Source organism: Melozone crissalis, unplaced genomic scaffold (assembly GCF_028551555.1).
Source record: "Melozone crissalis strain CALT ecotype California unplaced genomic scaffold, PUWL_Pcris_2 ptg000045l_1, whole genome shotgun sequence".
Classification (NCBI taxonomy): domain Eukaryota; kingdom Metazoa; phylum Chordata; class Aves; order Passeriformes; family Passerellidae; genus Melozone; species Melozone crissalis.
The window spans coordinates 12,453,638-12,477,383 of NW_026535823.1; the positions used below are offsets into that span (position 1 = coordinate 12,453,638).

The window sequence follows — 23,746 nt, forward strand, 5'->3', positions numbered from 1 at the left end:
GTTTGTAATATTTTGCATTGAAGAAAGAGACAATTCTTTAGGAATAGATTCCAAGCTGAAGACATGAGTTTATTGAATGTCTGAGAGATTTGTATTCAAATACAGTTAAAAAAACATAATCCACCAGTACATCCCAAACAGTTTACAACATGGAAATCTCCAGTATTCATATAACATAGTTTACAAAAAAGAAAATACAGCACCTAGATGTGAAGGTTATGTTCCACTTACATGATGCACAATTAGATTATCACTTCATGAAGAGTTGTAAGTCAAGTCAGAAGAATAAATTACTAAGATACAGTTTTATGAAAAGCTGAATTTCTATGTCAATTTCCTTATTACTTAAAAGATCTGCTCAGGCAAGAAAATACTGTTTCTAGTAAACAAATTATCTAATCTATGACCATCAGCTGTGTTGTTTAACATAAAATGCTATGGAAATTCCCTTGAGAATTACATAAGCAGCTGTACACTGTTTTTTAAAAGTCTGTTTTCCTCAAACTACATGTAGTTTTCCTAGTAAATGTAAGCAAACTACCATTTAACTACTACTAGTTTTAATGGATTGTCAAGAAGTATAGCAGTGTCAAAGAGTACTGAAAGCAAAGAATGTATTCAAATTTCTGGCAACTTTTGCTTGCAATGGGATTTTTTGGTATGAATTGGTTATATAACAGGAAAGGAGACTGTAATGTTCTGAGAGAGTTGTATACCAGCAGTTGAGTAGTTTCTGTTTAAAATTCCTGTGGAGAACAGAAACTGATAATACCACACTTCTATTAAGAGCAGCTAAAATAGAATCTTTGTATTAATTCTTTTGTCTAATTAGACACTCTAAAGAGGTTATAATTAACAGTAGAAATAGAAGTATGCAAGTACCAAAACTGAGAAATAGCTCATATTCATCATTTTCAATAACAGCATTCTGGCTTTGAAGGCTGAAATTTCATTAAAAATACAAATAAAAGTTCAATAATTCTACTATGGATTTCTGGAAAACAAAGTCTGCTTTTGCTAATTTAACCTATTAAATATGGCCTACTTTTACATCAATAAAAAGGCGTCTGAGCAAAACCTGAAGCATTCTGAGCTTTCAAAAGTGATGACACTATTTTTACTTATTCCAGGCCTTAACTGATAAACAGTACCATTAAATTAAACAAAAAAATTAAGTCATTTGCAGTTTACAATTAATTATACCTATTTGTTACCCAACATATCCCTTTAAAAATGGATTCTTTCATATTCCAAATGAAAATTTAAAGAGCTCTTTCTTGCCTGTCAGGCAAATCACTACCTGTGCAAATTTAAATACAGTACATTGACCTAATGTAACAGTGGACAGATAGCAAAAGAAGTGTTCAACAAAGCTGTTGCACACTAAGACTTTTTCAGTGTGCAGAGTATGTCTATAATAAAGTGCTTCTCTTAACAAGTTCTATCAATAATAGCATATATAGATGTTTACCTAGTTTTAAAGCTTAAGTTCCTTAATAAATGGTCTAGCCTCCTTGTACACCCCCAATCCCACAAGGCACATTCAAAACACAAGCAAAGCACTGACTGTGAAGGATTAAACTACAATTAAAAAAATTAAGTGGTAGTAAACTACTGACTAGGTTTGTAAACAGTACCGTCCCATTGGATCTCATGCATTAGCAAAGTGAGTTTCTGTGGGAGCAGCTGCTGAACTCCAGATTTAACAATCAAGGCAGCTTTCTTCATAAAATGCTATTGTGTCTTAGTGTTTTGGTGTGGAATCCCACCTTTTTCACCACTTGAACAAAAAAAAAGTCACATTTGATGCATTTAAACCTGTGGCCTTAATTTACAGTATATACAACTGATTAGTGGCTGGTTTAAATCTATTTAGTTTTGGGGGTTTGTTTTAAATGCACGTGACATTCACCTCTTCTGTTGAACCTTACAATGAAGTTGTGCTCCGTACTCTTAAGAGAAGGTTTTGGTTATGTTAAAACATATCCTGGTCTGTTTTTTGGAGGCCATAACTTTGACCTGATAAAAACTGACTTGATAGGAGTAATTAGCTTCTGTAAAACTAAAATGGCATGTAGGATCAAATTCAGTAAACGACTTTTTTCAGGTTCTTTTAAGACCAACTTTCAACGTTTCTTTAAAAATAAAGTCCATCACTGCAAGTGATCTCTTATATTGAAATGGGACATGCTCCTACAGATGTTTCACAGAAATTAAGTAATTCCACCAACATCAAACAGAGCTTACAAAAAGGGTCCAAGTGCTCTCACAAGGTACACATAGCTAAACATTGCCTTCATACCACAGAAGATGATGCTCTATGAGCTAAGAGGCATTCCACTGCTTTTCAGAAAAAGATCACATTGAGTTCATTTAGTCTTTCTCAGCTCTTGCAGCAGAGCAAACAATACCAGAAGTATCAAAACCAGAGCTCCAAGTTTTCCTCATTTGACATTCCAGCTTATCGTTTTATCACCACCTGCTCGTATGCTCCAGATCCCCCTCTGAAAGTTTGAAACAAGTTAGTTCAGTGTTAATTTAAATGGAAGCTAAATAGCAAGTATCACATATCAGCAAGTGTATTGATTAAACATGCCATTCCTCCAAAAAAAACCCAACAAAACCAAACAAACAGCAAATACCAAACCAGCTAAATGTGAAGGGTAGAAAACATTTGTCACTATTACCATGCCATGGAGTCACCTACTCTTTAATGCACTAAAGAGATTTTGTTGTACTACAGTCAAAATGAACCAAGAATAATGTTACTGAACAAGAAGTTACTGTTGAACTTCACTAGAATTTTTTAAGCATCACATTTAGGGTATCTATCCCCATAGCTGTATCATATGCAGCTAATACTCTTTATATACATTTATACATAAACAGGTCAATGTGTCTAAAAAACTCAGAAAATGATTGTCATCTTACATTAAGATACAAGAAAAACATCTTCAGTCTTTTGTTCACTCTGAATTGTAAACAAAACTCTCTCACTTCCCACATGACAGCCCATAGTGGGTGGTTTCCACAGCAAATTACAGTACAATGTAAAAAATTCATAGGGTAAGCTCTGCCTTGGTACAGTATTGTGTCTGGACTCTTCTGGCAGCTGCATTAGGACAGATCTCTGTGTGCTACAGGAGTGTGTTCTGTACCCTTTCATGTGGTCCTAGACAGGTATTGTTGTGCCCAGTTTGCAGATGAGCCAATTAATTTAACCATTAGTACTACATGCATGTTTAAAATGCAATTATTTTATGACTTTCAATATATTATCAACTGCCTTTATACCTAAGTCCATAGTAATTGCTGAAATACTGAGGCTATTCTGATTTCAGCTATAGCTGTTGAGTTACACTGGACTGCAGAAACACAGTGTTAGAACCCATTCTTGCCTGGTTTTCATGGTTCCTCATCTGAAGATTAACACATTCAGGTCAAGTCATATATCAGGATTGAAGAAGGTTTAGAGAAGGAAAAAAGGTCTTTGGTTCTGAACTATAAGATAACCTGAAGCAGATTATCAAAAGAGTTTAGGGCTGCCAATAGTTGAAAGCTGAACAAGCCATTGAAACAAGTAATGTAAGAAAAGGAAACAGGATTTGTGAGAAAAACTAAACTGAAGAAAATGAGGGTGGTTATTAGGAAGGTGTAACAGTTTGATTCTGTAAAGGCAGATGTGTAAAACACTTAAAATTTTCTTCCCACTCCAGAGTAACGTAATCAGGCTGTAGAGCTCCCCTTTGAAACTGGTGTCTGTTTCCTGCATCCATACTGAAACATTGCTTGTTTCTGAAAACCTTGGAACTGAGACTCTTCAGCAACTGAAAGTTACAATTCTTACTGAACATTGACATCAGTTCTGTTTTGGAACTAATCTATATGTCGTATTTTAAAAACTGACAGTCTAGCTTTTGGTGCTTTTAAGTGATACAGAATAGAAAGATACAAAGGTCAAGAATGTGGATACAGAGCAATTGCTGTATGAGATGCATTTTTATTTAGTATTGCCTATGGATTAGTTGTTCAGGCTACATACCTGTTAGGTAGATGGTGGCTTCCAAAAGAAGTGCTTCCACCAGGGCCCACAAATAATCTTAAACCTTCTTCTAAAAGGCAAATGATTAAAATATGTTAGCTTTCTTTAATGCTGTCCTAGCTAAATCCAAGTAATTTTAAATCTACCCGTTTTGCAGTTGACACTTTCAGATGCAAATACTTAGGTAATGAAGAAGCAACTTCATGGTGTACGTTGGAGGAAGTACCTTTGTCACAGATTTGCACCTGCTGTTTTAGGCTTAAAGTAATCACCTGGGAAAGCTCCCTGAGTCATGTAAGAGTATTTTCAATTTCTGGTAGGTAAGATAGAGTAGAAAATGTAGCACAGTCCTTATGAATACAAACAGGGACTGTGAAGAGGGTGGGTTTTTCTAAGGCCTGTAATGTACATAAATTTTCTGTAAGCTTCCTTCTTTATCTCCATACCTTCTGCACTTGAGTCTAAACTGAAGTCTTGACTCTGGAGTATTTTTTCAACTATATCATCAGCATCAACTCTGGTAGCATCAACCCTCTTCAGCTGTGACTCCACAGAGTCTTGCTTTACAGGATGTCTGCAAAAATAAATATATTTAGGCTCTTAGATGTGATAAAGTAATTTACTTGTGCTAGATAAGGGCTTCAGATTAAGTGTACCTGCATTGTTTTTCTGGTGGTGCTTCTTCAGTAGATGTATCAGTATCAGCTTCAGCTACTTTTGGCTCAGTCTCTTCACATGGCTCCAGAATACTTCCAGTTCCTGTTGAGGTACTTCCCACTGAGGTACTCCCCACTGAGGTGTTTCTCCTGTGGCAGAGTTCAGACAGACTGGATGACCTAGAGTGACATGTGCTGTATCCTGTTGGGAAAATGCAGGAGAGATGGGTTAGGTATGTTTTTGACAGGCCAGGTCCATCCTGAAAGTAGAATTTCTGTTTTATCTTTGTATAAAGGGACCTTCAAAAGCCCTATGAATGTATGTGCATACATCAACTGGAAACTGACTTCAGATTTTGTATTCTAGCACCTGCCATTTTCTTTTCGTTCTAAGTAATTCTTGTTTACATCAGGACAATTAGAATGACAAATATCATCTCCTTAAGCTTTTAGATCTAAGTCTCCATTTTTTTACTCATGGAAGAGGTAAAAATCTCATTCAGATATATTAATTGGAGGGAACAAAGGCAAAAAGCTGTCTTGCATCTGAAGAGATAATCCAGTAAACCCAGTACGTATTAAGAGGGAAAACATGTTACCATTGCCACACCTGAAGCTTCTAGGAAAAAAGCTTTCAATGCAAATCCTTTTTAAAACATAAACTTATTTTCCACTGTCTAAGCCTGTGAAAGAAAAATAATCCCCAACAACTCATAACAAAATTGTGAACAGCTACCTGACAGTTTTGATTGCTGACTTGCATAGCTTGATGTTCTGGAATGTCCACATGCACCAAGTTCATCTGGGACTGAGGCACTCTTGGATGAGACATCTGCAACATGGGCAAGTCACACAGTGTTCCTAAAGCCAACTTTATTGCTACTTTCACAGTAATCTTGATTAGATTCAAAAGTCACATTTCCCAGAGGGGTTAGAGATTTGACACTGATTTTCTGCAAACCTTTTGGAGATTCAAGTGCTGCAGAAATACCATGGATGTTAACGAAAATACATTCTTTAAAAAATAAAGATCATAATATGTATCTGAGCAAAACAGAGTACCATTGGGTTAGACAGATTTGTAGGAAATGTAGTTGTAGATTTGTCTAGTGTCAATATTAGAGATTACCATTCTGTCTCCAGTATCATAGCAGAATGTTGGGCCAGATGTTTTCTGTCTGAAAAGCTAACCTGCTTAAAAACTTCAGCTGTGTTTGAAGCAGAAACTCACAAACCATGTAAGAAGGTTCCTTTGCAGGCCAACTGTCAGCATCCCTTCCAGATTTGAAGTATTTTGAGCATCTTGAAACTATGAGACCAGTTATAAAAGCATTGAAAAATTAAGAGCATTATTCTGTACCTGCTATACCCAGATGTGCTACTTTTAAGTTTTCTCCACCTTTCCTGTCTTCATGCAAAGACTCTGATTCTCCAGCAATTGCTATAGATGTTGCTGTAGAAGGAGGCCTGTAAGAAAAAGGTGGTTAAGATTTGCTGTACTTCTGCTGTAATCCCTCCAAAATGATCAGCACATAGTTTTCCTTTCAAATATGTTGGTATCATTCATACTGTGCATCAGGTTAACAGACCTACAGTTCTTTTCTGGAAACATGCTGCCTAGTCCCCCATTAAGGAAAATGAAAAACAAAAAGGAAGTTTTTGCTATTGAGCTTAAGGACATTTTACAGAATCAATCTGCTCAGCCCTCAGGCTTCTGGGGATCCTGGGAAAGGCCTTTCCTTTTCTGATGGTTGGTGGAGTGATTTGTCTTTAATTTGAAGTTGTTTCTTATTTTTTTAAGTGTATGAATCACAGGGCAGTTTACACACTAATATGTAATTCAGTACTTGAAGGAATAAGGTGGTAAGTTTAAAAAAAAAAAGCCCAATGTGCACAACAGTTGGCCAAGTTGGCTTCTGTGCTGTGACACAATCCTGGCATTGTCTCATCCCTGTCATAGAGCAGGAAATTATTCTGGGCTGATAACCCTCCCAACTCCTAATAAAAGGGCCTATGGCACCATCTCCATATGTTGCACTCTAAATTTTACCTTCTACAAAATCAAAAAGCATCATGTATGATGTAGTTTAAATTTTACTTCAATATTAAAAGCTTATAATAAAGCTCAAGTGCTTGTTTGAGTTAATACCAAGACCCAAAGAGAGATCTTATTTAAATTAATAAACCTCTTAGTTTGTGTTTTGCTAGTGCAGAAGAAACTAATTAGACAATGACAAAGTACAAGCAATCTCTTGCAAGCAAATACAACCAAAATACATTTCAAGGTGTTCCCTACAGGATTTTTTAATGCTTTGTTATTTTCTACATTGGGAACAGACTGTTGGTCTGCATACAAATGGGTATTTGTTGACATTTTTAGATTTGATATAGTCAATAAATTAGTCACTGTCTTCATGTAGAGTTACACAGCCCCTCTTAGGTTATGTTTGAAAGTAAAGAGAGAAAGAAAAAAGCACTTCCAGAAATACAGTGCCTGTGTGACTTAACTGCATAATATACTTTTGAAAGCAAGAGCTGAATGGTTTCAGAGATGTCATCCCAGATCAAACACCAAGCCTTCTAGGCTTCTTCATAAAATATGTAGTTTGATGCCAGATTATGAAACTGTTTTAAAGTTTATTTTTCCTTCTACAAAGGACATCTGGATTAGATGTTTGTTCTGTTTGTGTTGAAAGTTTATGTTCCAGGAAATGGTTATATCACCAGTTTGGAAGAAAATGCCAAGTCTGAATAATTTGAGTAAGAGATTTTTTTCCCAGGAACCCAGAAAATTATTTAGGTATTAATTTCAACTCCTTCAGTATTAGGCAGTAAAAAACAAATACACTGCTATGTTAGTATTCAAGACTAATGATTAGTTGCCTTTGAGGACTTGTTTATCAGTGATGTATTTGTTAGTAGGGCTGACTCTAAAGTAAACCTACTAAAGCTGTTCTGAAGTAAAGGGGTGCTCAGGATCTTGGGGTACAGAAAAGTTTTGCCAGTCAGACAAATTCAGATAATACCCTCTTGCTATTTATTCAGTAAACACAAGATGGGATTCTGCAGTTGTTCAGTGTTCTATTCTTCTCATTAAAGGTTAGTAGAAGAGAAAAGAAAGGACATTTAGTGGTGTAAGGGGACATTGAAGAGTGCTGTGGAAAATCACCTAAGCCAGACTGGTACAAAACCACAGCACAACTATTACACTTCCTTAACTACAGAGCAAGGACAATGAGGCCAAAAGATCCTCAATGTACAGCAGTGCATTCTCCTAGCTACCTGCCCCTCAGAAGTTACCTATTGCATCTTTTACCAAGCTGCAGAATGTCTTTGCTAAGTAAGTATCTGTAAGTGCTTTCTCTTGTACTAAGTCACATCACACTTCTGTTGTTTGTTGGGGGTTTTTCTGCAAATGAATATTTCAAAGTCATCTGAGACTTGTGAATAAAAGGTATAGCAGCACATTTTCCAGACACAAGTATTAGTCAGATCACTCCATACCAAGTGTATTTATATAAGGTTGCTGCGGGAACATTTTCCCTGAAGTGGGTTTTTTTTACATTACAGATGTACAGGTGAGTATTCTGTGCTTGATACCAAGTTCCTAACAGCAAGAACTATGACACTTCTACTGGCAATTTTACCATGTTAGTCATTATTCAGCTACCATTCCATTTTTTTGTGGATTTTTTTAAAAATACTGTTGCCAGATTGGAGAGATGTAAAAACACAAATTAGAAGTGTAATTCTCAACATGGAATGCATGATCAAAACATCCCACAGGGATTTTTTACAAACTTACGTTTTAAAGCATGGGTCTCCAGACATCAGCTGCATGTTGATCAAAACCTACATATTAAGAAAACAAAATCCATCATAAGAAAAAAAAAATTGTTTGTGACACATATGTGGTCATGTAAATAAGTTATATTTGCCACAAATGTTATATTTAATGAAAATAAAATGCCATAATCACACATGCATAAAACAACATCATTTTCCTTAGGCATACAAACAACACAAAATACTCTTTAAAGTAACATAGTTACACATACAAGATTCTGAAAAAGAAACATAGATCAAGGAGAATCTCAGAATTATTAATAATTAAGATGGCTTCAAGGGAAAAACAGAGCCAAGAAACCTAAAACCTGAATGATCAAACAGAACATTGTTTAGAGCAGTGGGTGCTGAAGTTTGTTCTTTGCTGAGGGTGTTCAGCAAACTGCTGGCTCTCAGTACGGGTTGTGCTGACATCAGAGACAGCAGAAGCACACAGGGTAAATAAGCCATAGGACACAGTGCATTGAAGGCTTGTTAGGCAGGCCAAAGCCATCCATTACAAGTGTTCTGGACAGTCTGGGACTGTCAGATCAGAAAATCCATGCACAGACCGTATACTGAATAATGTGGAAAATTTATCCCGGTGTCCCAGTAGGAAAAAGAAAATTAAAATTACTTGAAACAATCAAGTAATTTTAATATGTAATTATTTTTAGGGTTATGGAGCTTATTCAGTTTTTTTAACTCCCTGGGCTAAGGGAAGAGGATATCAGAGTGGGTGTCTTGCAAGAATTCTCCCTAACTGTTAGTGTGATTACTATCAAATAGAAAACAGGAAAATCCCAGGACTCATCCCAGGTATTGGAGGTGGCTTGTACATATATAAGCCAATTTATAGATTCACTCTCAGAAAGATGCACAGAGGGTTGCCCAGTCTTGAGGATACCATACATTAACTTGTTCATTTTTCAGCTCCCCTTAGACTAGGGAAACCTTTTAAAAGCTTTTCTTTTACAGCTATCCAGCTCCATTTCAAGATAGGGCAAATTATATTTTTGATTGCATGGATTTCAATGATTGTCTCTAAACAACACTTTCAGTTTTACTTCAAATAGCTTTCCTTCCAGAAAGAGGTTCAGCAAATAAGTTTTAAATTTCATTAAGTGCTGAATAATAGCACTTGTTCTCTGCTTTATTACTTTAAGTATGATAAAGGAAAGAAATTACTTTGAGAATGGAGTTGTCTTGTCTTGTATGTTTGGTATCATAACCTTCCAGTAAACAGCGACGAGTGGTATTTCCCGATCCAGCAAATTCTGCTAGATTTAGATCTGCAAATCCCAGCTGTTAAGAGAAAATGACAATTAGTAGTAAGCATTTGGCTAAATGAAGGTACTTGCTAATTACACATTAAATACCACTCAATAGCAGTTTCATTCAAATATTAGAATGCCCATTTAAGGGAATGGACTGAGGCAAAAAGCAGAAAACAAACTCAGAAAAAATTCAGCATAGTTATATTTTCAGTTAAAAATTTTAAGTGCCAAAAGAGAAAAAGAATAAGGAGAGTTTTCTTTATCATTTAATGTAAATGTTTACTTTTACTAACCCTTTCCGCATACCAGCCTGAAAGAAAACAAGTTTTGGCGGTATAACATTGTTACAGACTTATTAAACACACTGATTGGAAGTTCCAACAGCACTGTGTCACTATAATGTACATTATGAAGTCATGGGTATTAAGTCCTATTCTGGAATTACTGTAAAAGGGCATAAAATGGCAAGAAAGAAAAGCTTATCTGTAGGCAAAATTAGCTACATCTCAATTTACCTTTGCATATGCCTTTCCTCCTTTTAATTCCTAGAAGAAAAAAAAAAAGGAAAAAAGACATACCATTAAGCCATTAAATATACTGACTCAAGATTTTTCTTTGTTTTTTTTTTAGAAATGCAGGTATTACTTTTGAAATATCTCCTCACATATTTGCTAGACTATGCTGTTGTCATTTAGACCTTAATATTCATAATGCCTTTGGAGCAGGCCAGCAAGACACTGTTGTCTTGGAGAGAGGAATAGCAAATGCCCAATGCCAGCTGGCACTGGGCTCTTACAAGGTCTGGCACCAAAGGTAGGACACACTGCATGCAAAATTCTGGTACTTAGCACAGTTCAAGGCTTCTGAGCTTACTGCTGCTAGCTGGAAATATCAACCAAGAGTTAACTTTATAAACACTGAAGGGAAATTCCTTTGCTGCCCTGCTGGAAAAAGGGTTTTCTTCAATAAAAACATAAAACCCCCATAAATTAGTCAAAGTAAAGGAAGTAATAAGATTACTACAAAATTTTAACTAAAGGAATACCTGGTGTGATTGCAGCTAAAATTTGCTTTATGAAGTTTATCAGACATTCAAAAATGAAAACAAAACCAAGGAAGAATGAGCAAGGAAAGAGGAGAGGAGGGGGAAGAGAGCTGCTTACCTTCCGCACAGACACCCTGCAAGTGCAGGTATCCAGAATCCCTGTTGTGGCACTGGCACTGATCTTACACATGAAGAAGAACTTCTTCTTCCAGCGGACACAGTTTGCCTGCACTACCTCCCTGCAAGCAGAGAGCATATGCTCACTGTCAGCTGCACATGCACTCAGAACCACACACTGCAATAACACAGCTCAAGAGCAAACACTGGTTCCACTCCTTGTAGAGTGGCCACTTCATGCAAATTCTGGTCCAAGGTGTGAATAATAACAATAGTCCCCCATTCTGCACTTAACAGTAGCATGACTAATAACTGTTTCAGGCCTTGAACACAGTATTAGACCTCCAGAAGAGTTCAGCAGCCATGTGTTTTTTCAAATGAATGAGAGTGTAATTTCTGCAGTTTGCCTCAGGAGTGTGAAGTCTTCCTGAACATCAACTACTGTCTCCCAAGCTGCTGAGCTTTGCAATGTGCTGAAGACAGCATCTTTGACAAGTAGTTTTTCAGTTCAGAGAAAAGGAGCATCATACAAGCAAAACTACATAAATTTGAGGCCTGGAAGAGTAGAAAGGAGATTATGTGCAATAACCAGAGACAAAGTAACAGACTTGGGGCGAATGAGAATTGCAGTTACATACTGTGAGCTTGCCATTTGAGAGCAAAATAAGCTGACACATCTGAAGGGATCTGTTTCTCACAGGAGGATAACAATCTGACAGTATTGGCAGGATGAAGGATGCTTTCAGTTATGAATGTCAGACAGAACACATTCTGTTTGGGTAATTCTGACCAAGAACAGACTCCAAAATGAAAAGGCACAGGGAGGACAACTAGAAAACCCCTGTATCTTAAAAGAAAAAAAACCCTGATAATTTCTTCTATCAGTCTAACCACTGAAGTACCGTCTTCACATATAAACATAAGTCTCCTTTTTCCTCTTCCATTTTCCTAATACATAAATTCCTATGTTTTATACTAACTTCTGCCAGCAGCTTATTATTGAAGCAGTTTGATGTCTTTAGCAGATAGAATCCTCTGGTTCTGCAGAAGCTGGAGCCAAAGTTCATCACGTGTATAGAAAAATGAAGAATTGCAGGGTGCTCACAAAAGCTCTCTTTGCTGTGCTGGTGAGACTGCCAGCACCAGGGCTCACAGGCACTGTGACTTCCTAAGGTGGGAATAAATCAGCCAGCCTAAAATGAGTCAGTGTAATGACCACAACAGACTAACAGATTCTGATGATACAACACTGAGTCACATTCAAGCATGTGACCTGGAAGGAACATGCTCTGTAAACACCATGATCTACTCTTTATCTGGGATGTTATACATTGCCAGCTTTCCTGTATTGTGGGAAAAAATGAATCCCATCCTGCTGTCATGTGAGTTATTTAAATATACAAAAGAACCAGAATTCAAAAAAGGCAAATTACAAATAGTCACATCTCTATTGAAACAGGCTCAGACAAGAAGACATCATGTAAAATTCACCCTTAAAAGGGATAACAACTGCTGCCATTTGTGACACATATGAAACACTGCCACTAAATTGAAAGAGTTCACTTGTCATCCATAAAGGTCAGAAAATCCTTTCTCATTACATCTGTTTGTTGCAGAAGTAGGACAGCAGTCATCATCATCATCCTTCCCACCCTTTCCTTGTCACCCAGGACACCACTGGCTCTACCAATAACAGTATCACTTTTGCTGCTACTCATCATTTCACTAAGTTCTTGGAGTGTTTTTGCTTTTGTAACATTTCCAATTAGTAATAATGATACTTTTTCCACTGAAAAAGTGTTTTTGTAAACTCAAAGTTGAAGCAATGTTCCAAAATCTTTGTACTACTCAGTATAATGGTTCAAGTTGTTTCTGCTTCTCAGAACAGCCTTCTGTCTCTGCAGCAAAGTCAAAGCAGCTGCACCTTCCACAGTTATGGTGTTCTGGACATCACTCACATTGTAGCAAATGATAATGCAGTGAACATTAAACACATTTTTGCTTGTAAATGCAAGAGAAATATAAGTAACATCTGCTTGAGAAATGTAAGCATCCTTAAAACCTTTAAGGATTTTGAATTTATTTCAACATATCAATACTACTATATGGGTATAATGGTTCAAGTAAGGAATATAGCACAAAACCACTCTGTCTTTGATAGACTCAGTCCACTCATATCACAGGTCAGGATTTGCAAACAAGAAGCAGAAGTGGCAGTAAAAAGGATTCAGTTATGGATACTGATGGTCTCATTTTTCTAAAAATAAAATCAAAACCAGGAATTCTGCTTCCTTCTCATAAGGATGTCAGAAAAAAAGTATCATTAGATTCTTTCACTGGCATATAAATCAAAAGATATTTGAAAAATTTGTACACAATTAAAAAAAAAACCAAAACAAAAAACTAAACAAAGAAACCCCCACCAAAACCCAACCTACTGCCCCTATTCCCACTAAACAGTTCTTCTAATTCCACTATATAAAAGAAAAAATTGATGTATTTTAATTCAGGAAATTTCTTTGTAAAGAAGAGTACCATCTAGCTATTCCCATTGTGCTGAAAAAAGGTCAAATAATCAGAACATTTAACTTTAACAGTAACATCTAAGTTTATAAGATTCTTAGTTAAGTGCCAGGCCTTTAGAAAATAAACAGCTGTATTGATTGGCTGCTATGGAAATGAACCCAGATAACTTCTGGCAGCTCTTGCTGTGCTGCAGCACGCTGGGGAGAGCTTTCCGTTCTGAGTCAGTTTCCTACAAACCTCCCCGTCACTTCACCACATGCAAAGCAAAACCAGTTGTTTTCTTAATCAAAATGTATCTTAGTTACCAAGATGCTGTCAGTAGTATGTAACCAAGAATAAGTTCAATAAACAGATACTGTAGGATAAAATGACTCCAAACTATAGTGTGTTACCATCACTGTTTTTTCTTTAGAGGAACAATTTCACATTGACTCAATTTCAAATGCAAGATGTAAGCTGTAGTCAGGTCCTTGTTTGTAGATGTTTTGTATACTGAACACAATTGCCTTTTAAAATGTTGAATAAAAGTATTGAATTTTTCTTCTGACACATAATAAAGAAAAAAAGTAAACTCAAATAATAGACAACAAATCCTACTCTAGTCACCTCCTCATCCTAAAGTGCTACAAGTGATGGACTACTTTTTAACGTGTTTATCAGATTGTTTGTTCATTTCCACATGGATAAAATCTATGAGTAATGGCTGATTCCAGCAAATAGCTACAAATACAAAAATAAGTCACTTTAGGGATCTTCAGTGTCCTGGGGAAAATCCCTTCTTGGTAAATGGAAAAGCTTTAGCATGAGAGGCTCTGAAATAAGCCAAAACTCCTTCTGGACATTTACCAAAAGACTGTGTTCCATTAATCAGAAAATTTGATTTATTTAACAGCCTATTAGGATCTTTAGCCATATGGGGATGATTATGTTAAACTGCTTGTGTTTGTAGTGCAATTATTTTAGATTTATTGGTCACCAAAGAAACAATAAATTGGGATCATTGTTTTAAGATGCCATTCAGTCTGTTCACATGAAAATACTTCCAGAACTACTTTTGGATTCAGCTGGGTCAGTACACTTATTTATGTCAAAGAAAGTGGTGTTTGCTAATGCGTCTTACAGCATGTGAACAGAACCCGAGTTCTGTTATCTACTCACTGTAAATAGTGTGAAAAACCAGCTTTTTCACTACATGAGGTAAATGAACAATATTATTATTATCTTTTAAAGCCGGTAATTTAATGAGAGAGTCATCTAAGTTTTGCTTGTTAATTTTAGAAGAAAATCTCTCCTACTGATAGGATGGCCTGAGGGAAGTGAGGCTGCTGCAGCTGCACCGGTCAGAGGGGAGCAGCAGCGAGCAGAGGAGGTGTTCCCGGGAAGCGCTGCTGCCAGCACTCACAGCCGGCCCATGGCACTCACAGCCGGCCCGGGGGCACTCACAGCCGGCCCATGGCACTCACAGCCGGCCCGGGGGGCACTCACAGCCGGCCCGGGGGCACGCACAGCCGGCCCGGGGGCACTCACAGCCGGCCCGGGGGGCACGCACAGCCGGCCCGGGGGGCACTCACAGCCGGCCCGGGGGTACTCCCAGCCGGCCCGGGGGTACTCCCAGCCGGCCCGGGGGGCACTCACAGCCGGCCCGGGGGCACGCACAGCCGGCCCGGGAGGCACGCACAGCCGGCCCGCTCCGGCAGCGCTAGGGCTGAGCAGCACAGAGCTCTGCTAGACACATCCATAGACAGAGACCTGTGCATGGCTCCGGGCCATCTCACCTGCTCCTGCTATCCCACAGTCTAACTCCAGCCTCTGCTCCAAGTGCAGGCTGACCTGTGCATGGCTCCGGGCTATCCCACCTGCTATCCCACAGTCCAGCTCCAGCCCCCAGTGCCTCGGTTCCAGGTGCAGGCACCGCAGGCACAGGGATCTTTGATTGCCGTCCCGCCCCCGTAGCTGGCGTTTGCTGTGACCCATCTGGGCTCTCCAGGTGCTGGCACCCCAAGTGCTCTGGCCACACTCCCTGGGCAGCTGCTGGCACAATGGACACACAGGGCCCGTGAGCCACAGTACCACTCCCATGGCATGAGCGTGCTCACTCTGGCCTCTCCTGCTGCTGGCTGCCCTGTGACACTCTTGACTCCAGTTGCTGGCACTAAGGCATTCCCTGCCCCACAGTGCACACTGAACACAGAGCCCTTCCCCAGGAAAGAGTCACAATGTTCTTCATCAGGAAGATACAGCAGAAATTACTGATTAGAAACAGATTAGACAAACATACCAACCAGCAAACTGTTTACCTCCAACTGGCCCTTTATCCCCTTAACTCCCTATTTCTCCCCACACTTGTTCCTCCTCAAACTCATCCCTTCCTCCACCTTTAGTTCCTCCCCAAATTCTCCCACAATAAGCCTCTTCCCTTGCATCCCATGATGTGTCTCATAGAGAGCAACTCCCTCAGTCCAAAACATGCTTTAGCTTTAGTTCAACATGATGGGTTTCCTGCCTGGACAATGGGGCTAAGGATCTCCTGGGATCCCTGGGAGGGGCCCAGAGAGGGTGTCCCCTTGTGCAAGCCCATAATTTCAGTTCCCCACCTGCCTGTGTGTCCCTGGGCTTGTGTAGATGGGTGTTGATGGGCTGATGGTTCCTGTGACAGGACTGGGAATAGCTGGAGCTCAGTATTATTTTAGGCTCTCCACTCTCCCCTGCCTTTGCTGACTGCACTCATTTGTGGGTGTGCAAATGGACTCCTGTCACCTAAAGCTTCCTTTGATCGATCCCTCTCTGATTAAAGTTAATACAGGTAGCTCTGTCCTTCTGATAAAAATACAGTATTTAACAGCCTGGGGTTACTTTTAGTGTAGAAAATAGTCTTCTAAAATGGGAGCAATATCCCATTCATATAGATATTTTATATATATACTTTTTGATATATCTAACATCTTCTGCAGAAAGCTGGAACACCTAACAAAGACCAGTGCCACCTTGCAGACAGGAATTAAGGCATTAACGTACAATCTAACAGTGCAGCCACACTATCAGGGGGTTCAGATTCAGGTACTGGAAGATTCAACCTTTCCTAGGCTATCTTTCGTATTAGGAAGGTATTGTTGGATATAGAGTTCTCAGTTATGCTATACATTAACACAGAGGGCTTTTGCAAGAGTCAAATAACTTCTTGCACTCCTTCTACCCAAAATCTACTTGTACGTAAAATTTGTGCAGTGTCATAGTTGAGGGAAATATACAGGTACCTCTGCAACAGGGTCCTGGAGCAGTACTAAGCTACATTTTAAATTGTTATCCAATAACCAAAATGCTGAATTTAGGCCTCATATAGAAAAGTGCATCAGCTGAAGTGCTGAGAGCATGAGCTCCAAAATACATGCTGTAGCAATAAGCTATGTAAAGCTTTGATATATTTCTCCATTCAGAAATAAATTTATTTTACTTTTCCTTTAATATTCTGTTTCCCCCATGCCTGAGGCATATAAGATGATGCATTTTCTCCAACAAAAACATTTTTTCCTAAGCATTGCTACAAAACTGAACAAAACAAGTCATTTACAAACAGAGCTTCAATGGTTCACAAATTTCAGGACTAAGCAAACGGCTGGCTCTGCAGGAAGGGCTCCACTTGTTTACAGTGCACAGCTCCCCAGTTAATTTGCTGTTAGTACGTGCAAAATTTGAACAGAGTAATCATTTTCTATTCCACATGTTTTTAGTCATAATAAAACAGGTTACATTTTTAACTAGCAGCATTTCATGTCAACAACTTCTTATAAAATATGTACAAATTGATTGTGGATGAAAAACTGCGGGGTACAGGTAAATGCAGAGACCTAGAGGGGAATTAGCACTGTGAAGGGTAAACTGCATTAGAAGGCTGTAGTCAGCAAGTCAGAGGAAATTGAACATCTGAGACTGTATCTGCAGCAGTGGGATTGGTTTTAGGGCCTTCTTGGCAGAAGGCTGATGAACTGAAGCAAGTCCAAGGGTGTGAGATGAGGGTCTGAAGTCAGAGATGAATTCTTCTCTGATGCAGGAGAATTTGGAAACATGGGATTTTTACAATCTGATGATGAGGTGAAGGAAGATCTAATTGCTATCTACAGTCATCTCTACTAAGTTGGAAGGTGGAGCCAGACATTACTTAGTGAGGAACAGAGAAAGGAAAATAGGGAAAACCAAGATAAGTTTGACTAAAATAAGAGAAAAATGTTCACAGTACAAGTGAACTGCAAGGACTGGCACCTCCATTATTGTAGATTTTCTAAAGCTGACAGGACAAAGCTCTGAGCTTCCTGAGTCAACTGAAATTAGTCTTGCTTTCAGCAGGCAGCTGGACTGTGTGATCTCTGGTATTATCCTTCACCCTAAATTATTCCGTGAACAGAAATAGTCCTTAAAATATGAAGGCAATCAGGTGCTGTGGTACTTGCAAGTGGTAAGTTTGTGGCAGAAAAATACTGTACTTCATGTACTGTGCTGAGGTAGGGGGGAAAAAAAGCCAACAAAGCAACACCAGCTCTTTTAAATCCAAGTGCCAGTTCTGTGTAAGGCAGGCACCTTAAGCATGAAAGCTTTTCCCACTGTCTCTCCCTCTTCAACAGATGTCTATCATGTATCTCTTCTCAAACACTTTTTGTGACAAGTTAGCTGTTGATACATCTCTTACCAGTTCTTACAATTACAGTTAAGGAACTCTCCCAGGACTGAGCCCTTTTTATATCTGCAATAACCAGTTACACCCCATGCAAAGAGCAGATTGTACAAATATTTTATTTTCCTCTATCCCAAAGATAAACCCCTTCAAAACTAATATATCTTCTTTACTCCTCTGATTCTTTGGGGTTTTTTAACCATATTTTTTTAATCAGTTCACTAAACGCATTTTACTGTAACTGTTAATGAAAGGAGAAGTACCAAGAAACTACATGTTGAAAAGTTGTACTTTGTGTAGAGAAGTTCTCCTTCTCACCTTTTCCTCCTACAGAGGACAGTGTCTGAAAGCTGCTTAACCAGCTGTCTCTTCACAACTGAGGAAATGTTAAGTGGACATTCAAGAATATGAAAAAAGCAACTACAAAACTGCAAGGTAGCACTTTTATCCCACTGCCAATACTCCTCACAATACTTGAAAACTTATTTTGTTTCAAGTTCTCCGGCTGCAAATCCAGTTACAGCCGAAAAAGCTATTAGAAGTAGCATTATCCAGCTCTGAAGACTGTCAGCAGGATTCATACATCATGCAGGAAGATTAGAGTGATAGGGACACTGATTCCATGTGACAGGTATGTTTTTCTAACAAGTACTGTAATTTAAAAACAGAGTTAGTTAAGCTGTGTTACTATCAGGAGGGCTTCTCTCTTTCAAAAATGCAATAGCAGCAATCAGGAAAAGAATGGTAAAAAGACAACTTGAAGAATCCAGTGAGGCAGAAAACCTACTTGCTGGTGTCACAAAAAAATAGATGTGGTTTTAGACAGTTGAGAAGGAAGTGGCCTTGCATCACTAGAAGTGAGAAGTACTTATCTGGCAGATAAGAAGTCAATTTCTATAGCAAGCAATTACATGCTCTAGCCTGTACCTATTAGGAATAGGAATATATTCATGCATGATCTCCCAAGACTTCCCCTCAGGACTCAAGAGGGTACATAAAAAACCACCACATTTCTGAAATCAGTTCAAAAATAAAATTATTTGATGAAAAGCTTATAGCTCTTGGCCACCTTGAATCTCTGTCTGTCACATATAGCAATCATAATCAGCTTCTTATTTTAGAATGTTGTTGTGGAAAAGAAAGAGGATAGAAACATCAGCAGTTTAAATTGTCGGAAATCAGATCTGAAAGGAAGGAGAATATGACAAGCTGAAGGCTGCAGTCAGAAGAACACACCAACCAGGTCCTTTTCTTGAGTGGGGTGCAGCTAGAAACCAAGCTAAAAATTGAACTAGCAGGCATACAGCTCCTATAGCCTCAGTTGATAAGAGTAGAGCACTGAAAGTACACCCTCAAGAAATCAGATCCTGATTCCCAGAATTTCTTGGATTTCCTCATATTCCATCTGTTCATTTACTGCTGATTGAGCAACAGCCTATGAGCCTCAGTTATCTGCTCTAAGGACTTATTAATTTTTGATTCAGCCTTTTAAAATGAGTGCAATTGCAGAAAGCCTATACTTGATCTATATTTATATCTACATTAGAATGGCCACAAAAATATGCTTAGAATTTAGTCAAGTCTGTACCTCAAAATAGTATTTATTTCTGTTCAAAATATAAATAGGTGCAATTTCTGCCCTGAAATAATCTTGTGTCCTTTCATGGTGCATTTGCCATTATGTGCACACTATTTTATGACCAGGCAGTATATAGATACACAGTAGCTGGGAATCTGCACATGTGTACCTATTAATGCATCCAATTTCAAAGAGAGATCTCATGTCATTGGCCCCGGGAAAGGTAGAAAGATGCCTTGCCACGCAGGAAACCAGGCTTAAGCTAGGAAAGTTTCCTAAATGAAATTGAGGTTTGATAGCATAACTTTGCATACATCCACAGTCTACTGGGTGAAAATCCTTGATTCTAAAACACAATGGTAAAGATCCAGAAATCATGCTAGAAAGCAATTCCAAAAAGCAGAGAGCAGGAATTACACTGTATGGCTGATTGTAGTTTGCTGAAACAACTAAACTGAGCCTCCCCCTTTCCACAACAGCCTTCAAGGTTTTCCCTGGTTTAGAGTCAAAACTTATAACACATTCATTCTTGCCAGAATTCCAAGGTCCTGCTCTTGCAGAAACTCTTAAACATTTTTACCAATTTAAACACCGCTGCCACTTGGCTGGTCAATGTCCTTGGATAAGGATTTTATTTGGCACTACCAGATTACATTAAAAATTGATATTCTTATCCAGTAATTAAACATTTATTGTTATAATCCAGAATTTTGTTTTCCCGCAGTAAGGATTCACAGATGTGCACAGGGATGTTTCAAACAGAAGCTTTCTAATTGGAGTTCTAAAAAAGTATATGCAATCACAAAATTGCAAAGTGATGTGGTTTCTATTTACACACCAGCCAGATCACTGTGTACTGTACTATACACACTGGTTTCACCTGGTCACAGAATTTCTCTACATTTCAGGCACACATCTGTGGGAGCCAGAAAAGTAACTGGACTGTGACAAGCCTCCAGTAGCATGGCCCACATCTCCATAATATATTTCTTAGGTAGCTCTTTCTCAGCAAAGATCTGAGAAGTGAAAAAACCCTATTTTTCAGTAGCTTGAACTTTTATCAGTCTTCTTTCCATCTCACTTCAGTGATCAAAGGGATGATGAAGGTACCACATTGCTTGCAGGATCATGACTTTAATTGTTCATACAGCATGATCCATAGAGGGCTGACAAGACAATCACTTTGAAACTACTTTCATGACAACTTGCTGCATACACATGGGCCCCTATTCCAAGGCAACTGCTGCCCTGGGTTTTTATGACATTCTTCTCTGTGAGCAGGCTTTGGAAATAAAATGCTAATAATGTTAGGGTGGTTTGTAGACTATTGGTTGGACTTTTTTTACTTTCTAAAGGCAAGAGGCAACAGGGTCTTGGTCTGTATGGGCACCAACTTGAGAACTTCATAACTTCTCCCTAAATAATTATAGTTTACTAGACCTCAGTGAGTAACAAAAATAAAGCTATTAAGGAAACAGAGTCAATTGCGCCCTGTATTATATTTTTTTTTTTCATGAGTTAGTCTATAACTTTCTGAAACAATAGAATTCTTTGAGTATCTTTATAAAGCTAAAAAGATCACTAGTCTAGGGATATAACTGTCAGCTCACAGTGAAACTAACAAATGCATGCAACTGGAAGATTATGGCCATGAGAAAGTTTGCAACTGATAAGTTTTGAAATACTACCGCTCTGGTATAAACCTAATTTCCTCCTTATTTATTCAGCCCTTTGCTGAATCACCACTCTGAAAATTCATCTGTTAATTCTTAAGCCAAGAGCAAAGGCACTCCCTAAACTGGCACTGAAGGATCACTGCAGAAGAATTCTTTACCTCTCTATCAGCACACTCAAACACTTCTCAGTCCAGCAGGAATGAGTTACACTCACAGGGACCTTGACATACCAGCTGTGTTCCACTGCTGATAGTTTTTAAGCCATAGCTTAAAAAAGCTTAAAAGCCCCAGAAAAAGAAAATGGAAGAATTTCTAAGCTTCAGCTCCAACACCATTTTTTACATCAGTTTTTCTACACACACTGCATCCTACCACACACATTTTACTCTAATGAGCCATTCAGAAAGATATGAATGGAGGCTTTCAAGCATTTAATTTTAGCATCATAAATAGGCAAGGCAAAAAAGACTAAGATCACCACAACGTGTCAAAACCATCTGCTTACTGAAAGCAAGTCCTTGGAAATAGACATCCTGTCCAGAAGATGTATGTCAGCCTGTGGAAATGACTTCAAGGCAATAAGGGCTGGAGTAGGACAGTAATGGCACATTAGTGCCTGAATCAGGATTGTTATCATCATCATCTATTACTTATGAAGTCGCTCACAAGAAAAACGTCAAAGAAAGACACAAAATGAGATCAGAGCACTGATGAGTTGAACAACTTCCAACCATACAGAAGAAAGATTTGTCTTCAATTATACATGCTAGTATAATGGAATGGTTAAATAATGAGGTTGTAGGCCAAAGTTCCGTTTTATTCCTTCTCCCTTATTAATTTAATTTATAGAATCAAAAGCAGATAATTTAGAAAGCTCTGTAACAACAGTATTTTAATAAGACAATAACTGAATATTCATGGATTTGTTTCTGACTTCTCCCATAATTCTATTATACATTTTCCAGTAATTCCTTTTTGTAATAATATTACAATAAAATAATAACTGATACAACAAGAACAAGTGTAATGGGAGGGGAATCTCCTCCTCCCCAGACCTGCAGCCACAGCACACACCCTTCCTATTGACAAGGTTCTGCCTCTGCCAGGTACTTGGAAAAAAAACAATACACTGGCCCTCTATTTACCCATTGCTACCCGTGGATCAGGGAGCCACTGTCACAACCCATGACTGCTCATTGCTGAGGCACAATTGAAGGAAAATAAAGAGGAAAAAAGGACATCTGCCTTGCACTTGCACTGCAGAAATGAGCATAAACAAAGTCAGTATTACATGATCTGAGCACTTAGAGGAAAAACTGAGGACTTTTCCATGGAACTTAGATCTCCATGTAAATATCCACAGAACAAAACACAGCAAGCCAGTGCTCAGTAATTAAACAATAAGGTCTCACAACCCACAGGGAACAGTTCAGACTACAGGCTTGGGGACAAGAAATTCTCCCCTCCTGTTCCCCATCCGCTCAGCAGCTCCAGCGTTATGGCACAAGAGACAACCCTCATCACTCAGTGATTCCTCTCCTCTGTTACTCCGTGTTTAGGAGCCTCAATATTTATTTTACAGCGTTACGACTCCCGGCAGCGAGCAGCCACGCAGACGAGGAGTTCCTGCTACCACATGTGTTCTCCCGCCGCTGATGCTGGCACAGCAGGCGGGACGAGAAGACGGCCGGGCTGCCCGGTGCCACAGCAGCTTCCCCTTGGGCGAGGGGAGCGGCGGGCAGCGCGGCCGCAGCCGCCCCTCCTTTCCCCGGGCCCCCGCCCGCCCGCACGAACCGGCCGAGCCCCGGCTGGCCGTGGGAGCCAAGGAGCGGGCGGAGGGGCTGCGGGGGGGCCGTGCTCCCCCTGCTCTGGGGGACGCGGACTCGAGCGGAGCCCGTCGGACGGGGGCGGCCGCGGCCCGCCCGGCGCTGCCCGCGTGGGGCGGGCAGCCCGGCAGCCCCGGCTGGCGAGTCCCGGAGGCACCTACCGGGAGGACTCCCCGCTGAAGCTGCCCCCGTCCAGCAGCCGCACCTTGCAGAAGAGGATGCCGTTGACGAAAGGCACGGAGGAAAGCTCGTCCAGTTCCAGCTCCACGCGGAACTTGAACTTCTTCTTCTTCATCATGATGAAGGCCATGGGCTAGGGGCTTCCCGGGGGCCGCCCCCACGGCAGCTCCGCTCCGGCCACCCTGCTCCGCTCCGCTCCCATGCCCGGGGCGAGGGCGGCCCGGCGGGACGGGCCGGAGCGGCGGCCGCTGCCAGCTCAGCCCCTGCCGGCCGCGGCGCTCCCGGCCAGCGCTTACATGGCAGCCGGCGCCTCCCTTTCAAACCCGCCCGC

At 39.7% G+C, this 23,746-nt stretch overlaps 1 protein-coding gene across 1 annotated transcript; it reads right to left on the reverse strand.

The window, feature by feature from the left end:
- Positions 1 to 1,072: 1,072 nt before the first annotated feature.
- EEIG2 (EEIG family member 2) lies at positions 1,073 to 23,614 on the reverse strand. Its single transcript, XM_054285748.1, has 11 exons — positions 23,397 to 23,614; positions 10,964 to 11,084; positions 10,316 to 10,345; positions 9,712 to 9,828; positions 8,504 to 8,550; positions 6,059 to 6,165; positions 5,435 to 5,530; positions 4,699 to 4,900; positions 4,489 to 4,616; positions 4,043 to 4,112; positions 1,073 to 2,504 (listed from the first exon to the last, which is right to left on the reverse strand). The coding sequence occupies exons 1-11, from the start codon at positions 23,543 to 23,545 to the stop codon at positions 2,462 to 2,464; spliced, it is 1,110 nt and encodes a 369-aa protein (XP_054141723.1). The 5' UTR covers positions 23,546 to 23,614; the 3' UTR covers positions 1,073 to 2,461.
- Between the last annotated feature and the right edge of the window lie 132 nt (positions 23,615 to 23,746).

Coding starts and splice junctions, on each gene's coding strand:
- EEIG2 (XM_054285748.1), bottom strand. CDS start 23,545: ATGGCCTTCATCATGATGAAGAAGAAGAAGTTCAAGTTCCGCGTGGAG. Junction 9,829..10,315: donor GAGGAAAGGCATATGCAAAG/GTAAATTGAGAT, acceptor TTCTCTTAACAG/CTGGGATTTGCAGATCTAAA. Junction 4,113..4,488: donor TTTAGACTCAAGTGCAGAAG/GTATGGAGATAA, acceptor TTTGCCTTTTAG/AAGAAGGTTTAAGATTATTT.